This window comes from Clarias gariepinus, chromosome 4 (genome assembly GCF_024256425.1).
Source record: "Clarias gariepinus isolate MV-2021 ecotype Netherlands chromosome 4, CGAR_prim_01v2, whole genome shotgun sequence".
NCBI lineage: Eukaryota > Metazoa > Chordata > Actinopteri > Siluriformes > Clariidae > Clarias > Clarias gariepinus.
The window spans coordinates 19338243-19354106 of record NC_071103.1 but is presented as its reverse complement, the minus strand read 5'-3'; the positions used below and the strand labels follow the sequence as shown (position 1 = coordinate 19354106).

Below are 15864 nucleotides of genomic sequence, written 5' to 3'. Positions count from 1 at the left end.
AATCCCCTGCCACACTAATGCACTTATTCCAGAATCTCCTTTAATGGCCCAAATGTGGAAATAGCTTGGAGCGAGGTGCTTTAATGGTAACTTAGTGTTTGTGAACGGTTCTATGTATCGTTCCCACAGACAGATGCATCTCTCTTCTTCCAGGTATCTGTCGATTTTCAAGGATCAGGCGAGTTCCAATCACTCACTGTTTATGGAATGAGCTGCAGTGGGCTCTAAGTCACCTTGCCCAGGATCATCAGGCACAGACCCACAGTCTCCATTAAAACGTTTGCACCATCCAGTCAAGACTGCGGCTAAGTCTCATTACCATACCTTGCTTGAAGTCTTCTGTAAATGTCATTCGGTTTTACAACTTCATTCACAAGAAATTTCATCATTAGTCCTGTTTTGACTTGAACATCCCTCATAGGTTTTAAGGCAAATCCCTTAGGAACCTGTAGTGTCACTCAGGAGAACACTTAATAATAGATTTAATAGAATAGAATTCTTGTGTATATGGACTCTGGTTATTTGTTTTAGGGCCACTTTAGTGTATGTGTGTGTGTGTGTGTGTGTGTGTGTGTGTGTGTGTGTGTGTGTGTCTGTGTGTGTGTAGGTGTGTCTGTGTCTGTGTGTATGTGTGTGTGTGTGTGTCTGTGTGTCTGTGTGTGTGTAGGTGTGTCTGTGTGTATGTGTGTGTGCGTGTGTGTGTGTGTGTATGTGTAGGTGTTTGTGTGTGTGTGTGTGTGTGTGTGTGTGTGTGTAGGTGTGTCTGTGTGTGCGTTGTGTGTGTGTGTGTGTGTGTGTGTGTGTGTGTGTGTGTGTGTGTGTCTGTGTGTGTACAGTAAGATGAAGTCATTACTGTGAGTGCTGTGCCACAGCTTGGCCAGACAAGATCACCACCTTAGCGGGCCCCTCAATCCCACTTTTACTTCCTGTCTGTCACTTGTTCTTTCTTTGACTGTAGCTCAAAGCTTTTTACTCAAAAATTTTATTTTCAACTTTGTGCTCTCCTGGCCTTCAGTAAGTCTCTTGTCCGCTCCTCCACCTGCACACTACCGCAGAAATGATCCAACCCACACACATCCATGCACGACACCTTTCCACTTTTTTTTATTGTCCCTGCCCACAGAGCTGGAACACACACACACACACACACATATCCATACTTCACCTTCGCCACTCTCTCTCCCTCGCTCCGAGGTGAAGCTCGAGTGCATTCCAGCAGCCTCTTGCCATCCCTTCATATTTTATATTTCATCTCATCCCTCGGTTCGCCCACACGTCCTCCTACTCACAATTTCCCTTTTGTCTTTCACTTTTACTCTTTCTCATGCTCAAGTGACAACCCAAGGGAGCTACACAGGCCAATTACTCTTCTGCAGTCTTGATAAGGGTCTAATGTAAAGTACAGGTACCTTCAGCTGTCCGTCACTGGCATAATGTCACTGTGGGATGGAAGTAAATCTACAGTTAAGTACATGCAATTTACTGTTTATAAGAAAATATGCAAACATCATCAACAGTTTTACAATTTTTCTTTCAGTATTTTGAAATGATTAAAACAACTACCTTTGTGTGTCCTCACCAGGACCTGTGGAATGCTGATGAACCTCTCCCTTGGAAACAATAAAGCATGGTTAATAGTGTTGAGCGCAATAATATCTGACAGCGGAGTGTAGGTATGAAAATGGGTTTGTGCAGTTGGCCAGCAGTGGCAGCAGCTGTCTGTGGAGCTATTCTTCACCAGGACAGAGGACAGAGAGAGCAGGAGACAGGGTACACAACCATAAAAACACAAACCTGATCAAACACCCAACCATTCACTAAACTTAAGCTGCTTTACAAGGCCAGAGATGTGTATGTGTGTCAGTGAGGTCTATGTACACAAATACAATTGTGTGGTGATGTGTTATACTGGCATCTATAAATGTTTTCAATTGTGCATTATAGTTCATTTATGAGTGAGTTGCCATATATTTTATTGTGTGTGTGTGTGTGTGTGCGTGAGAGAGAGAGTTGGCTCTCCCCGTGTTCTCAAAGGTCCGAGGGGGATCTGCAAGCAGATGGCACTGGCAGACTGTTACTCTTAGAGAGAAAAAAAAACTATAGGAACAACAGAAAATTGAAAAAAAAAATTACAGGAAAGAATAAAGAAAAGGTTTCAGTCAGACAAAGGGAAAGAAAATTAATAAATATTCACCACTGGCAGCAGATTGGAAATGGGCCCCTTTGGCACATCATCAATTTCTTTATGACTGGACATGCCATGCTCACTAGAAAGGTGAGACTGTATTTTACTGCAAGCTACTTGGGATTTTATATTGCTTTAAACTTGACAAAAATGCCTATGATATTTTGCATTAAAACACAAAAGTTTAAAGGATAACAAGGGCAGTTGCTTTAAATTCATGAATATCAATCAGAGGGAAAAGCATTAAAGACATGCTGGGATTTGTTCAGCAGTCATAACCCTGCGCCAGGGTGCCAGAGTGTAGCCCGCGAACAGAAGAAGTTAAGAAGCGAAAATGGTCAAATGAGGAATAAGCAAGCAAAGGGTGACATCATTTTGGACAGGAAGAAAAAAAGAGGACCAGCCCTTATCCGTGTTAATGTGTGTTTATTCAAGCATGATTAATATAAAACATATAAAAGGGACAAGGTGCTATTTAAAAAAGGTTGCAAACATACATGCAGGTAGCATCCACAGACTGACTTAATATCACATAACCTTCCCTTAGCTAATCCATCACCTATAGAATAACAAGTTGTGTGGGTTACTGGGTCTGTGTTCAAGGGGAGGTAAAAGTGTGTGTCTGAGGGAGTGGTCAGAGTTAATACACATCCCATCTGTATATAGGAGACACTATTGCCACACTACCCCATCTGACACACACACACACACACACACCATACAGAGCTCACACTATAAATCAAGTTCTGAGTGAGACAGTGAGAGCAAAGGAGGAGGAGAGAAAAGGATGCTCATAGCAGGTGCCAAATATTGAGGGAGACGAGAGCAAGCGAATCAGACGGAGAGTGAGGATGGAGCAGAGCTCTCACTGAACATTTAGCCACAGGTTTTTATACTGTCAGTCTCTGGTAAGTAACTATTAAATTTTTTGAGGGGGGGATGGGGGGGATTTATTTGATTTTTTTTTTTTATAAAAATGAAGAATCAAGATATTAACTCATGATTAAATATTATTTCATAGTTTTTAATAACTAATATTTTTTTTCTTCCATAGAATTTTCCTGAATTTCTCCATCTTCCTCTTACCATAAATATTTACCTTTAGATTTTATTAAACCGATGCACTAATATATAAAACAAATATTGTTAATTTTTTATTTTATTTTAAAGTTACAAGGGCTTCTAAAAATATCACGCCAATCCAGCAATTAGAAATCGCACAAAACGTTTTTTTTTAGTTTTAAAGGTTAACAGCTTTTCTGTGTTTTACAAAAATCTGTTTTTATGTAAGCCCTATCTGATATGGCAGCACAATAGTTACCACCAAAAACATTTAGTCACATGACATAAGAAAAAAGACTCTAATAACAGCAGTCTAAAACTATTAAAAACCAGGGCAATCATACCGAAAATATTCCCTTATAAATAGCTTTAAAATCTGTTCATGTCACATAGCTCATGGAGTTTTAAATGTTTCTATTGTATTTGATGATGGAGAGAAATTTAAATTATAACAAAAAATGATTTCTATGTATTTCTTTAGGTTTGTACTAGATCGTGTGTTTGGACTTGTGCGTCTCTGCTTCATGATGCTGTGCTCAGCTGTTCTCACAGTGCTGCTCCTGCTCGCACCTCTGACACCCAGCCACAGCCGAAGCCTGCACTCCCCAGAGCGGGCCATGCAGGTAGGCAGACTCAATCTGCTGGCCATGAGATAGAACCAATATGCTGTCTAATTATAGTATGACCATTTTAGATCTAATGCCACCGCTTAGTTGTTTGCCAGCTGGAATTATAACATAAAAAGCTGGTTCATTCTTGTTTTCTTACTAAAGGTCATCGAGCAGTTCCTTGAGCGTTACAATGACCTTTTAACCTTAGATGACCTGGATAATCTCACCAGTGACCAAACAGAAGAGCCGGTACAGGTCTTTAATTCTGGCATAAAAGTCGCCGAAAATCCGAAATGGATTGACATCCCTGTGCAGAATGAAAACTCCTGGGTCCGTCTTCTCAAGGGAGCTCTGGCGAACCAAAAGCGAGCATTGTCAGACCGGTCTCGGAGGGGTTGGAACCGAGGCTGCTTTGGCCTGAAGCTAGACCGAATCGGATCTATGAGTGGCCTCGGCTGCTAATGACAGACAGAGGGACAGAGCGATCTGAAATGGCTTCTAAGTGTCGAGTAGATGTTCCTCATAGTGTCAGTTTATCTCATTTATATGGTGATGTTCTTGTACAGTGTATTTCACTTCACATTTCCACAGTCTTTAAGGTCATGTTTTCATGCTGTATTGTAAACTGTTTGTTATAAAGTGATGTAACATTTTAGTGATTCTAGTTCTGTCTATACTGTGATGGTAAAGGAGTGCTGTTAGATAATACACAGATTATGTTAGATCATAGTGAATCATAGGACTATACTTTATGCTAATATATTATATATTGGACTACCTATAAACTATATTTTAGACTGCTTGGAAGGATATGCATGAGAAAACAAAACTAACATAGATCATCTTCATAAATGTGTATATTTGGCATGAATAAAATGTTTAAAATATATTAACACTGTATCAAAATCTGTTTACACACCACATTTTTATACCTGCTTTGTTAGTTCTATGCTCACACAGTAGTCAAAAGAATTGACTGGAATTTCACCAGCTCTTTTTCATGCCACTCTGCTTCAATCTCAGTGTGATGATCAGTGTTCATGTATCTAATCACCTTTTTCTGCCTTATTTTTACGCTATTATTAAAATTAAAAGAGATTTCCAGTGAATGCTTCCACTCCGTTGAAACTGTGAGAGAAAGATGGAAATATACTTTTGGGTAACTAGCACAATTTCTTCTCTGCAAAGCCACACTAATTTAGCCTTTAGTCCAAATAGACTGGAATTCAGACCACATCATTCCATAATGAGCTGTTCATTCCATACTAATGTGCAGCAGTGATGTATTTCACGGTACACATATTTTCACTGCTGATAGACCCACAAGCACTGTGTTTCTCATTGGATACCGCATGAGAAAAAAAAATTTTTTTTTTCATTTCTTGCCAGTAATTCTTTTCACTCTGCATGTTTGTGTAGGCACAAGGATTATGGATATATTGAGCTCCTTTAAATCCTTCACATATCAGCACTAAATGTCACTCAGGCTCAGTACTGCTATATGGCATCAATTGTCTTCTGTAGAGCTTTTATTGTAGTCAGCGTGTAAACCTGCATAGAAAATCCAGTCACGTCAAATACCCTCTCCATACCCGAGTCATGCCTGTTTTTTTTTTTATATGATTGGTAGTCTCATGTGAGGAGATTCTAGGAGAGTAAGACCTGACTAATAACTGCTCTATAAAATGAATTGTTAGCTAGAATATAAAAATGCCAATTATTCTTTTTTTTTTTAATTAAACATACAATCAACTTGGTAAACTTATCAACATTGGTAATATAATTTGCTTATTGCTATTATTGTTTTCTCCACTCCCTAGCATGACACAAATAAATCTGTAAAAAAACTAAACCTAAGTTTAAAGCTGCAATTAAAGCTGACATCTTTATTTATTCAATTTGTCATTTTACACATTTAACTTCGAATGAAAGAGTGAAATGAAATAATTCACTGGGTAAATCAATCAGTTAGATTTTTCATTTCAACACCATTGCTAAAAATTATTAAAAAAAAAAAACAGAACCTATTATGAGGTATAGTCTATTTATCAACTGTAGAAGTCTAGTCTTCAATAAGACACATTATTTTTCAATAATGTGTCTTAATAAAGACTACATACAATTAGTCAACCATAATCACAAAGTAATGCGATTGTGCTCACAGCAACTTGAAGCAATAAAAGGTTACAGCTTTCCACAGATTAAAGGATTGCTTTAGGGGGTGTGAATATGATTAACCATGATTTCAGCAAAGTTGACATAGGTGGTGCAACTCTTAACTAACTGGGGTACTAAACAGAAGGTCAGAGTTTCAATCCCCAGCACTGCCAGGCTACCACTGTTGCCCTTAAGCAAGGAACATTGCAGGGGTGATGCATGGCTGACCCTGCACTCTGACCTTACCAGCTGGGAAATGGGGGAAAAATAATTTCACTCTGCTGTAATGTATATCTGTCAAATGCCAGTCAGTGGGGAGGAATGACATTAATGGAATGACTGGGTGCAAGTTTATTGAAACTTTAATATACTGTATGAAACTACTTACATTTAATAAACTAATGAAAATGTAATATACTGCTATATGAATATTGAATTCCTCTGGTTGATTTTGCCCAACATAAACAGAAGTCGTCCATTTCTCGTTCTCCTGCTCTCTAATGTTGCTGTTCTGTGGTTACCCTTTCAAATGACTTAAATCAGTTAAATTAAGTAAATATACATAAATATTTAATTTAATAGCTTCTGGTAAATGAACTCCAGATCATCCTAAAAACCTCAACTAAATAAAGACCATCTTTGAGCTATTACCTTAATATCAATCCATCCTTGGACTAATCTATTTTACCACAAAAAAAAGTATAAAAGGTCTGCAACTGTTCACTCCTTGTATTATGCAACTGTTTACTAGCAGCCACTTTTAAAATAAAGATATTCCACCTTATTAACGCCTAAATGCTGTTTCTGTTGCCATTAGGTGGCACAATTTCTAAATTTCGAAACTGCTCCAAACCTGTCTGGTCTGCTCAGAGTGCACTTTAACCACAGCAAGACACTGAACTCTGAGCTCACTTCCACATAATATAGATAACAAACACAGGGTTCCAGAACTAACAGTTAATCTATAACACACTCAAATACACCGACTAGGCTGGAGAGATGTCTGAAACTGACATGGCATACATAAAGACTTGGTTGCAGTATCAGTGAAATATAACCTGAACTGCAACTTGCTGTTGAAAAACTAAATGGTTAAAGTTTGTCTAATCTTATCTGACATATGCACTGAGCAACTTAAATTCAAAGCATGTCTGATTTCATTGAAGCTGTTTACTTCTGTTGTCAGTGAGCAAGATGCCAGTCTCCCAACACTCCAGTGGAGCAGATAACCGCATATATAAAGGGTGTGGGGTCGGCCTTTGGGTATTACATTATTTTTAGCTTGCCCCTGGCCCCTCTCCAGCACTTTCTGCATAGATGAGGGAGGAGGGGAACCAGAACATATAAAATGCACATTAACATATGAACATAGCTCATACCACAGTCCAATGCAAAATATATCACAATTGAAAACGAGTACTCATATGGTGCATTTCATTAATGCTTGCTATAAAAAGTATAACTATGCTCTATTTGCTTTGGAAGTAGTTCACTGCTCAAGCTAAAGGTTTTTAGAAGAGTAGATCTGTATGAATTGAGTGGGTGTTTGTCATTTACATATAAGCCTTTAAAATGATTCCTGGAGTCCTGGAGCTAAAATGCTAATTTGAAAACATATGTAACCCCATGCAAATTGCAGGATTATAGTCTTAAATGCAAGATGGTCTGTAAAATATATTGAGGTTGCCAATATATGTGTAGGTGTATGGTTGTCTGAAGCTTAAATGCTTGGTCGAACAGGACTTACTTGCTTTACCAAAGCATGAAAAGGTTTTCACAGTGGTCTCACATTAATCCTCTCCTGCAACTCTAATACAAACATTTTAAATGCTAATTTTTGTTTTCCACACAGTATTCTTTTTAGCATTTTCCAAACAGTATTTACAGCTCATTAAAATTTAATTAAAATAGAGGCTTATTATTTTTCTGGGTAGCTTAAAAGGATCTGATTCTTTCATCCATGGTTTGCCTTAGGGGTGTCTGGTGGTGGCTATCAGACTGATTAACATGATGAGTTCAAATCATAATAAGGCTGTTCAATATCCAATGGCATTAGTTTAGTTGAAACCTAGACCTTACTAGCTATTCTCCTATTTAACACACCATACACGTTAAATTTGGCCTTTTCCTGATCTGTGACCTTAAGACCAATGGTTGAAGCCAAATGGCAGAGGTGGTGGTCTTGTCAGCACAAACATACATATGGCCACAGCAACTTTAGACAATACATTAAATACATGTGAAAAGAATACAGATAATTGTGGTTGGTATAGCATTATCTAAAGGACATCACTACTTTAATTTACCTTAAATAACTTAAACAGAGACAAATCCATATGTAATTTAACAAATCAGTTTTTCAGCCAGTGTTTCAACTTTATAAAAGATTTAATTATATTTTATAGTAGCATATACAAATTTAAGTAAATCTAATTTTTAATTTTAGTAAATCAATTTTGCTTTGGCTGTAAAGCATTGCAATGTTTTTCTATTAATGATTCTCTTATTCATAAATCTTATACATGAATTGCATGCAGCAGACACAGAAATACTCTCCACTGCATGTTCACTGGTAGAACGTTCACCTAAGCAGACCTCTTAGACAACAGTGTGAAACTCCACGTACACTCACAGGGCCAAGGGCAGGGATGGAGACATGCAAGTGAAGAAGGCATGGCTGATTAAAAGTGAAGGGTCATGGTCTTTCTGGTAAATGTCACCCACTCAGGAAGAGAGTGATTTGATCCCTTGCTCAGGCTCTCTTTCTGTGCCTGTCTGAACCTTGTGAGAAGGTCAAAGTTAGACAAGCAAGCTCACTTCAAATTGCTCCGTCTAAAGAATGATCTGATGTGACCAATCAGATCTGTTTCCTTTTTGGATTTTTTTCCAGATATTCTTTCAGAAAGTTTTAAAAACTATCATGCAATTTTGGGACATGTAGCATATAAACTGTGTTTTATTTATAATATAGTATGTGATTTGCATTTATTTATCCTGTTTTGGATGTTCTGCTAAAATCAGTGATGTACTTTTAGTATGCTGACTTGAATTAATTAGTCCATTATCGTCAGAATTTACTGAGATTTAAGCAGATCTTAAAATAATTATACTAATTATTGGTATTGAAGGCATAAATGCATCCTAGTTTTGATTTTTATCTGCAGTAGAAGTGCACAGCTCCTGTTTGAAACTTCAAAGCCTGATCATTTCCTTAAAGAAACACACCTCATTCAACTTATTAAATATCTGTAATAAAAAAAAAAAAACAGGTACATCACCTAACAGTTCTGCACTGTTAGAAATTATACACTGCTACCTGTTTCCTAGTGTAAAGTGCTCAGTGTAATTAACACTGATTTGGACGCCAATCTACCCGATTGCATTATGGGATAGCATTGTTTATTTTATTTTTTGAAGTTAATTAATCTCCATAATTAATGCACTATGGTAAAGACAGTGTGGGTTCGGTCACTTTCCAGGACAGGAAATGGATATTTCTGCTCCACAACGTGACCTTGACATTATTAAAGGGGCGGGGCGATTGGGGGTGTCAAAAGTAGGGGGCGGGGCTAACGCCGCCACGCCAGGCATAAAACTTGGCCTGCTGTGAACTTTCTCCTCACTCACACAGTGCAGAGACAGACAGAGGCCTCTCACAGACGGTAATTGACTTTGACACCTGCTCAGCAATACGCCTAATTCGATTTTTTTTTTGGTAATTAAACTGCACGAATTTGAAGTTGTTTTTAAGTTTATTGAACGTTTTTCGAAGCAACGAGTAACTAGTAGTTGAGTTGTCTTTCATAGATGTATACATTTAGCTAAAGTTTAAACACAGTTATTTAATAGTAACTTTTATTGTTTAAGACTAAATTTGCACTAATGTTTAGCAACGTTTTTTTTTTTTTTTTACTTTTAGAAGAAACAAACCGTGCTGGTCTTCCCCCCTCGTGTAGTGCGCATACGCTGTGTTTCACGCCTCCTCAAAGCTCTACAGAATTATACTTTTTAATTTCCACCTCCCTCACTGTTACTGCAGAGAGTGAATTCAGTCGAAAGCCGCCTACCAGAGTGTCTGACCATTTCACCGCAGATTCACCTTGTACTTTGTACACTCGAGATACTGTTAATGCGACATAACTCTCCATGCCACACTTCTGGTCTCTAATGTCTAACTTGCCTTTTATTCTTTCTTTCAGACAAGACCAAAGCAGACAAAATGGTTAAAGTCGGTATCAACGGGTAAGACCTTTGGCTACAATCTGTCCCAAAGTTCCTTTTCCTTAAAACTTCCTTTTAAATAATTTTTTTGTTATAATGCTTTTTGTGGCTATATATAGCTGCTTTGTTGGGTGCTGGTGGTAGTGTACTTCTCGCAGGCTAAGGGAGCTCTTATTCCAGCCTGGCAATCTTGTAAAGAGCAACTGAAGTGCCTTATCACAGCTGTGCCTTAGTTGTATTGGCCCAGTAGTGCTGCAGGACTTTTAGTTCCCTTAATTGACCTATTGGACCTGTTTTGATTGCCTTCAGGTGATTCAAGGGAGCTGAATGCATTAGGCAGTAGCTGATTGATTTTTATTTTTTTTCTTAAGCAATCTGTTTGCAGTGTGCCTCGTTGTCAGTATGACGTCAGGTAATGGCAAAGCTTATCGCACTGCACACAACCCCTCTTTGTTTGCTGAGGGTCAATTTGCTTTTGAAGCCACCCTGTACCCACCTCTATAAGAGGAGCCATACCAAATGTGTGGCTGTGCATGACCGACCCATGACAGGACTGCGTGAGGTAGCAGCTGTTCTTTGCTGAATGCAGTAAGCTTGAAGGATGAGAAATGTGAGCTTGGTACATAGCTCAGAGGTCATTGCTGCATTCTTGTACAGTAAAGCCTGAGCAAGGTACTAGAACTATCTTCGGATGGCCTTTGAGACCTGTTGGGTGCCATAAGAATGTACTTTACAATGACCTATCCTGCCTGCCATTGCATGTGTTCATGTGGATGAAGTTGGAGTTTTGTGCCTAGAGTTGCTGTGGTAAGTTTTATAGCTCCAAGATCATGTGCTGCTCCCCTGTGTACAGCTGTCTGATTTATGCCAATGCCTTTTGTTAAGTGTTCCAATTGTGTTCATGCAAATGTAGGATACCTAATCGACTTGATGTTCCCCAGTCCTGAAATGGTGACTTTAAGCAACACATGGGCCAATGTCATTGTTGGTGTGTTTGTCTGATCAAGTATCAACTTCTTACATTTGGTACTGCAAGTAGAAAAGCTAGTATAAAACCAGAAGGCAGTGCTATTGTCAAGACTTAATTTACTGAAAGGTCAAGACTTTGTGAGATGTCCAACACATCAGGCACAGCTAAATATGGGGTTGAAAATTAAGTGGGGTGTGAGCTGTTCTGGTGGTTGGTTTGACAAAGGGTCACTGCTCTTGATGGTGGGAAGCTTTTGCCATCTAGTGGCTTGTAGAATATCTGCAGGTTCTCCACTGCTGTTGCATCTTTTGGAAGCACTAAGATGTGTTGGTTTAACACTCGTGGGAAAACTCAGAACCCCAGTAAACACTTGATGCAAAGAAATGTATATATTTAAACTTATCTGGGGTGACCTGTTCCTGACCGCAATAGATAATACATTGTGGATAGCCACAACTTATTTTGTCCATTTAAGTCTTAAAAGCTTCTTTCACCACAGATTTCTCTGCAAATGTTTCCATTAAGTGTTGCGGGTACTATTAACAGCTTTTAATATGGTTGAAGTATTTAACTTGGGAGGGAGAATGAGACTTAAATTGTTCCAGATCTAAATGTTTAGAGTGTAGTGATGCACAGTTGGTGTTCTTGTGGTAAACATTGAGCATGTTTATGATGCATTAAAGGGGCAGGTTAAGGTGAATTGTGTCCCTCCTTTCTACTGTGATTATTTTTTACTACACAAATATAAACGAGATGCTATGCATGCATTAAGTATGAGTAACAAATCCTGAGCATGCTTATCACTGTGTTTCAGATTTGGCCGTATTGGACGTCTGGTCACCCGTGCTGCTTTCCACTCCAAGCAGGTGGAGGTTGTAGCTATCAATGACCCCTTCATTGATCTAGATTACATGGCAAGTTTGCATTCAGACTTTACCCAACTTTTTTTTTTTTTTTTGCTTATGTAATTGTGTAACCCCATGTTGAGACTTGTTTTGCAATTTGAGTCCTCCCTTGCCCACATGTTTAATCTCCTTGATTTTACCTGGGCAGGTGTACATGTTTAAGTATGATTCCACCCATGGAAAGTACAAGGGAGAGGTCAAGGCTGAGGGTGGCAAACTGGTTATTGATGGACATGCCATCACTGTTTTCAGCGAGTAAGTTTTTTTTTTTTTTTTTTTTTTTTTTTGGTCCCCCCCCCCCCCTTTTTTCCCCTTATGATTTTTTTATTTTTATTTATTTTTTTATTAATTCTTGTCCAATTATCTATCCTTTTAGGAGAGACCCAGCCAACATTAAGTGGGGTGAAGCTGGTGCTGAGTATGTTGTGGAATCCACTGGTGTCTTCACCACCATTGAGAAGGCCTCTGTAAGTAAATGTGTAATCAAATTCCAACTTGATTCTATGTTAAATGGTTGTAGATTATTGTAGAAATGCTAGACTTGTGCTATAATGTAGATGATACAATTCCTGTGGTTTGATTTGTATGCTTGGATCTCTCCTTAGGCTCACTTGAAGGGTGGTGCCAAGAGAGTTATCATCTCTGCCCCCAGTGCTGATGCCCCAATGTTTGTTATGGGTGTCAACCATGAGAAATATGACAAGTCTCTTAAAGTAGTCAGGTAAAGATGCAAGTGCAGTCAGTTGCCAGTAGGGGGCATGGTGTTATCAAAAGTGTGACTAGATTGGTCTGAGGTGCATCAATGCATGAACAGGCAAAATGCTGTATCTAATTTGACTCCTTTCTTTCTCCCCTTCTCCATAGCAATGCCTCTTGCACTACAAACTGCCTGGCTCCTCTGGCCAAGGTCATCAATGATAACTTTGTCATCATTGAGGGTCTTATGGTAAGGGTTTTTTTTTTTTTTTTTTTTTTTTTCAAGTTACTTGTTAGGACAACCATGCATCTCGGTTCAGTTCTCTTTACATGCCCCAACCCTTTTAGTTGATCTAAAATGCATTAACTTCTCTCTTAGAGCACTGTCCATGCAATCACAGCCACCCAGAAGACTGTTGATGGTCCCTCTGGTAAACTGTGGCGAGATGGCCGTGGTGCCAGCCAGAATATCATCCCAGCCTCTACTGGTGCGGCCAAGGCTGTGGGAAAAGTCATTCCTGAGCTCAATGGGTCAGTTTTACAATACAACCAATTATTTCAAATCCAGGATCATAATGCTTGGCCTCTTAAACTCAGCTTTTGACCAAGTCTTAAAATACTACTTAAATTCTTTCCAAGTGTGCAGTATAATGAACAATGTGCAAGGGTGAAATCTTCAGAGGTTGGCTCTACTAATGACTTGGTGAGTTGAGATCTGTTCTCTAATTTAACTCTTGCCTATTTTTCCAGCAAGCTGACTGGAATGGCTTTCCGTGTCCCAACTCCCAATGTGTCTGTGGTTGACTTGACCGTCCGTCTGGAGAAGCCTGTGAGTAAATTGAGTATCTGTTACATACTTGTCAAGTGTGGGGTTGAAGGCAATTTTCTATATTTACAGTTTTGTAGTTTCATATTCAAGTTCTTTCCCTTAATTTTAGACATGAGAGGAAATAAAGTAATCCCTCTATTCTGCAGGCCAAATATGATGACATTAAGAAGGTGGTTAAGGCTGCAGCGGAGGGCCCCATGAAGGGTATTCTAGGATACACAGACCACCAGGTAAGTGCCTCATAATTAACTCTGATTTGAGTAGTCTTCTGGGACCAAATACTTGGTAAAATAGTCAGCAATACATTGATGCATGTAAGATGTGTATTCTGCCAATCTGGTGTAAAAATCCTGTTTAACAGTTGATGCTATAAGATCCCTGAATTGGGATTGTGGTAATGGTTGTAAATGGTTTAAATTCTTTTGATTGTGTAAAGCTGCTTTGCAACAATGACAATTAAAAGTGCTATACAAATAAATGACTTAAGGCATATGGACTGCTTAACAACTTGGTTAATGAAGACCAAGCATGTGTTATTGGATGAATCTTCCCATATGACTTGGGTATGGCAACATTGTGTATATCGAAGATGAAAATATTTGCTGAAATCAAGAGACCAGTTTAACCATTTAACTTTCTCACAGGTGGTGTCCACAGACTTCAATGGAGATTGTCACTCCTCCATTTTTGACGCTGGTGCTGGAATTGCCCTTAACGATCACTTTGTTAAGCTGGTGTCATGGTATGTCCTGCTGCTGTGTGGGGGTTTTATATATATATATATATATTTTTTTTATAGGGACATAAACATAATTTCTTTCTTTCCTAGGTATGACAATGAATTTGGCTACAGCAACCGTGTCTGTGACCTGATGGCCTACATGGCAACCAAGGAGTAAATGCCACGTGGCTGACTATTTGGTTATTCTCCCAAAAGATTAAAAACTGCTTGAAGTTGGAGACCAATTTTTTTTTTTTTACATGGAAAAGCCCCTGTTCTGTTTGTGTGAGGTTCAAAATAAATGAAATTGAAGGCATCAGTCTGCAAAAACATGTGAAGAAATAAAGTCCTCTGTGAGAGAATTGCTTGTCTTCTGTGGTTCATAAAATATCACTAACAGTGGCTTATAAAATTTTAAATAGAGGCCATATTTTAAATAACTTGGATTTTTTTTTTTTTTTTTTTTTTTAAATGGGTGGGGTGGGGAGGGAAATCCCTCTTTAGATCTGATAGGGGAACAGAAGATTTCTAGTGCACATGAGTGCTAAGGTATTTGAACCTTTTAACCTTGAAAAAATAAACATTGGGAAAGTTTCTTATTTATTGGTGGTGGCCTTGCATATTAACTTTTACACACCCTTTGGGGGCCATCTTGCCCAAAATACCATCTGAATATGGAATTAATGTGGGATTCAGGTTTACTTAATTTCTCTTTTCCCATACACTTTACTTCCTACAGATAAGGTTCCAAATCTTTGGCTTTCATGTTATTCACAAGCTCTTAGTCAGTTTGCTAACTAGCCAAGTGTGACTAGATTGAGCAACTTGAGCAAAAGTGTTTTGCATACATGTTCTGTAATTGGGAGTCCAAGGGTAAGGGTCTTTTTGGTGTTTTGGACACCAACAGTGAAAATCTGGCCATTCTACCTTAAATTTTTAGTCAGCACACCTTGCTTAGTTTTCTAACAGCACAATGTAACAATCATGAGTATTTAAATATAACGACTGTGCTACTAAACCTTTTCCTCTAAAGTGTAATGACCAGAATATTAGTCTATTTAAAGACTTTTAGAGCATTTTTCCCCCTTCCACCCCCTGCTGTAGTGTTTCATGTTCAGGCAATACTGTCTGTATAGTAGATATCCAAGGGCAGTATTGTGGTTTCCATTGAGCAATAGAGGCTAAAGTACATTGCTTAGGGGTGTAACAGTAGAGCCTAAATTGCTGGTGTATGGATGGAATGTTCAAACCTTTCCAAACTTGTCCACAAAATATTTAACATCCTGAACAGGACTTGCCCTGCCATAATCTACTGTGGATTGCAAATGCTAAGCTACTCTTACATTTGCACTATAATCAGACAATATTAATTTTTATAGTTAGCAATATATAACCATCTGTGCCATTGTTGCTTATACATTGTGTAATCTTGTTTCCACAACCTACTAAATGATTTTGGTTTGACCGATCGCTACCATGGACCATATTTGATCAGGTGATATATTAA

At 38.5% G+C, this 15864-nt stretch overlaps 2 protein-coding genes across 3 annotated transcripts; both read left to right on the top strand.

The window, feature by feature from the left end:
• The first annotated feature begins 2897 nt into the window (after positions 1-2897).
• Positions 2898-4747, top strand: nppcl (natriuretic peptide C-like). Its single transcript, XM_053495171.1, has 3 exons — positions 2898-3093; positions 3729-3870; positions 4021-4747. Exons 2-3 carry the CDS (start codon positions 3772-3774, stop codon positions 4318-4320), a joined length of 399 nt encoding a protein of 132 aa, XP_053351146.1. The 5' UTR covers positions 2898-3093; positions 3729-3771; the 3' UTR covers positions 4321-4747.
• A 4882-nt stretch (positions 4748-9629) lies between these two features.
• On the top strand, positions 9630-14719 carry gapdh (glyceraldehyde-3-phosphate dehydrogenase). Of its 2 annotated transcripts, none has more exons than XM_053494397.1 (12): positions 9630-9677; positions 10215-10257; positions 12021-12120; positions 12260-12366; positions 12488-12578; positions 12717-12832; positions 12976-13057; positions 13187-13338; positions 13558-13636; positions 13783-13866; positions 14281-14378; positions 14466-14719. In XM_053494397.1, exons 2-12 carry the CDS (start codon positions 10235-10237, stop codon positions 14533-14535), a joined length of 1002 nt encoding a protein of 333 aa, XP_053350372.1. In that variant the 5' UTR covers positions 9630-9677; positions 10215-10234; the 3' UTR covers positions 14536-14719. The 2 variants fall into 2 exon arrangements, with proteins under 2 accessions (XP_053350372.1, XP_053350373.1); XM_053494398.1 differs by having other exon boundaries at positions 9662-9726; positions 10214-10257.
• The last annotated feature ends 1145 nt before the right edge of the window (positions 14720-15864 follow it).

Excerpts from the sequence above, each read along its gene's own strand:
- nppcl (XM_053495171.1), top strand. The coding sequence starts at position 3,772 with ATGATGCTGTGCTCAGCTGTTCTCACAGTGCTGCTCCTGCTCGCACCT. Across the intron at positions 3,871-4,020 it reads CCCCAGAGCGGGCCATGCAG|GTCATCGAGCAGTTCCTTGA; the intron begins GTAGGCAGACTC and ends TTCTTACTAAAG.
- gapdh (XM_053494397.1), top strand. The coding sequence starts at position 10,235 with ATGGTTAAAGTCGGTATCAACGG. Across the intron at positions 12,367-12,487 it reads GCCATCACTGTTTTCAGCGA|GAGAGACCCAGCCAACATTA; the intron begins GTAAGTTTTTTT and ends CTATCCTTTTAG. Across the intron at positions 14,379-14,465 it reads TTTGTTAAGCTGGTGTCATG|GTATGACAATGAATTTGGCT; the intron begins GTATGTCCTGCT and ends TTTCTTTCCTAG.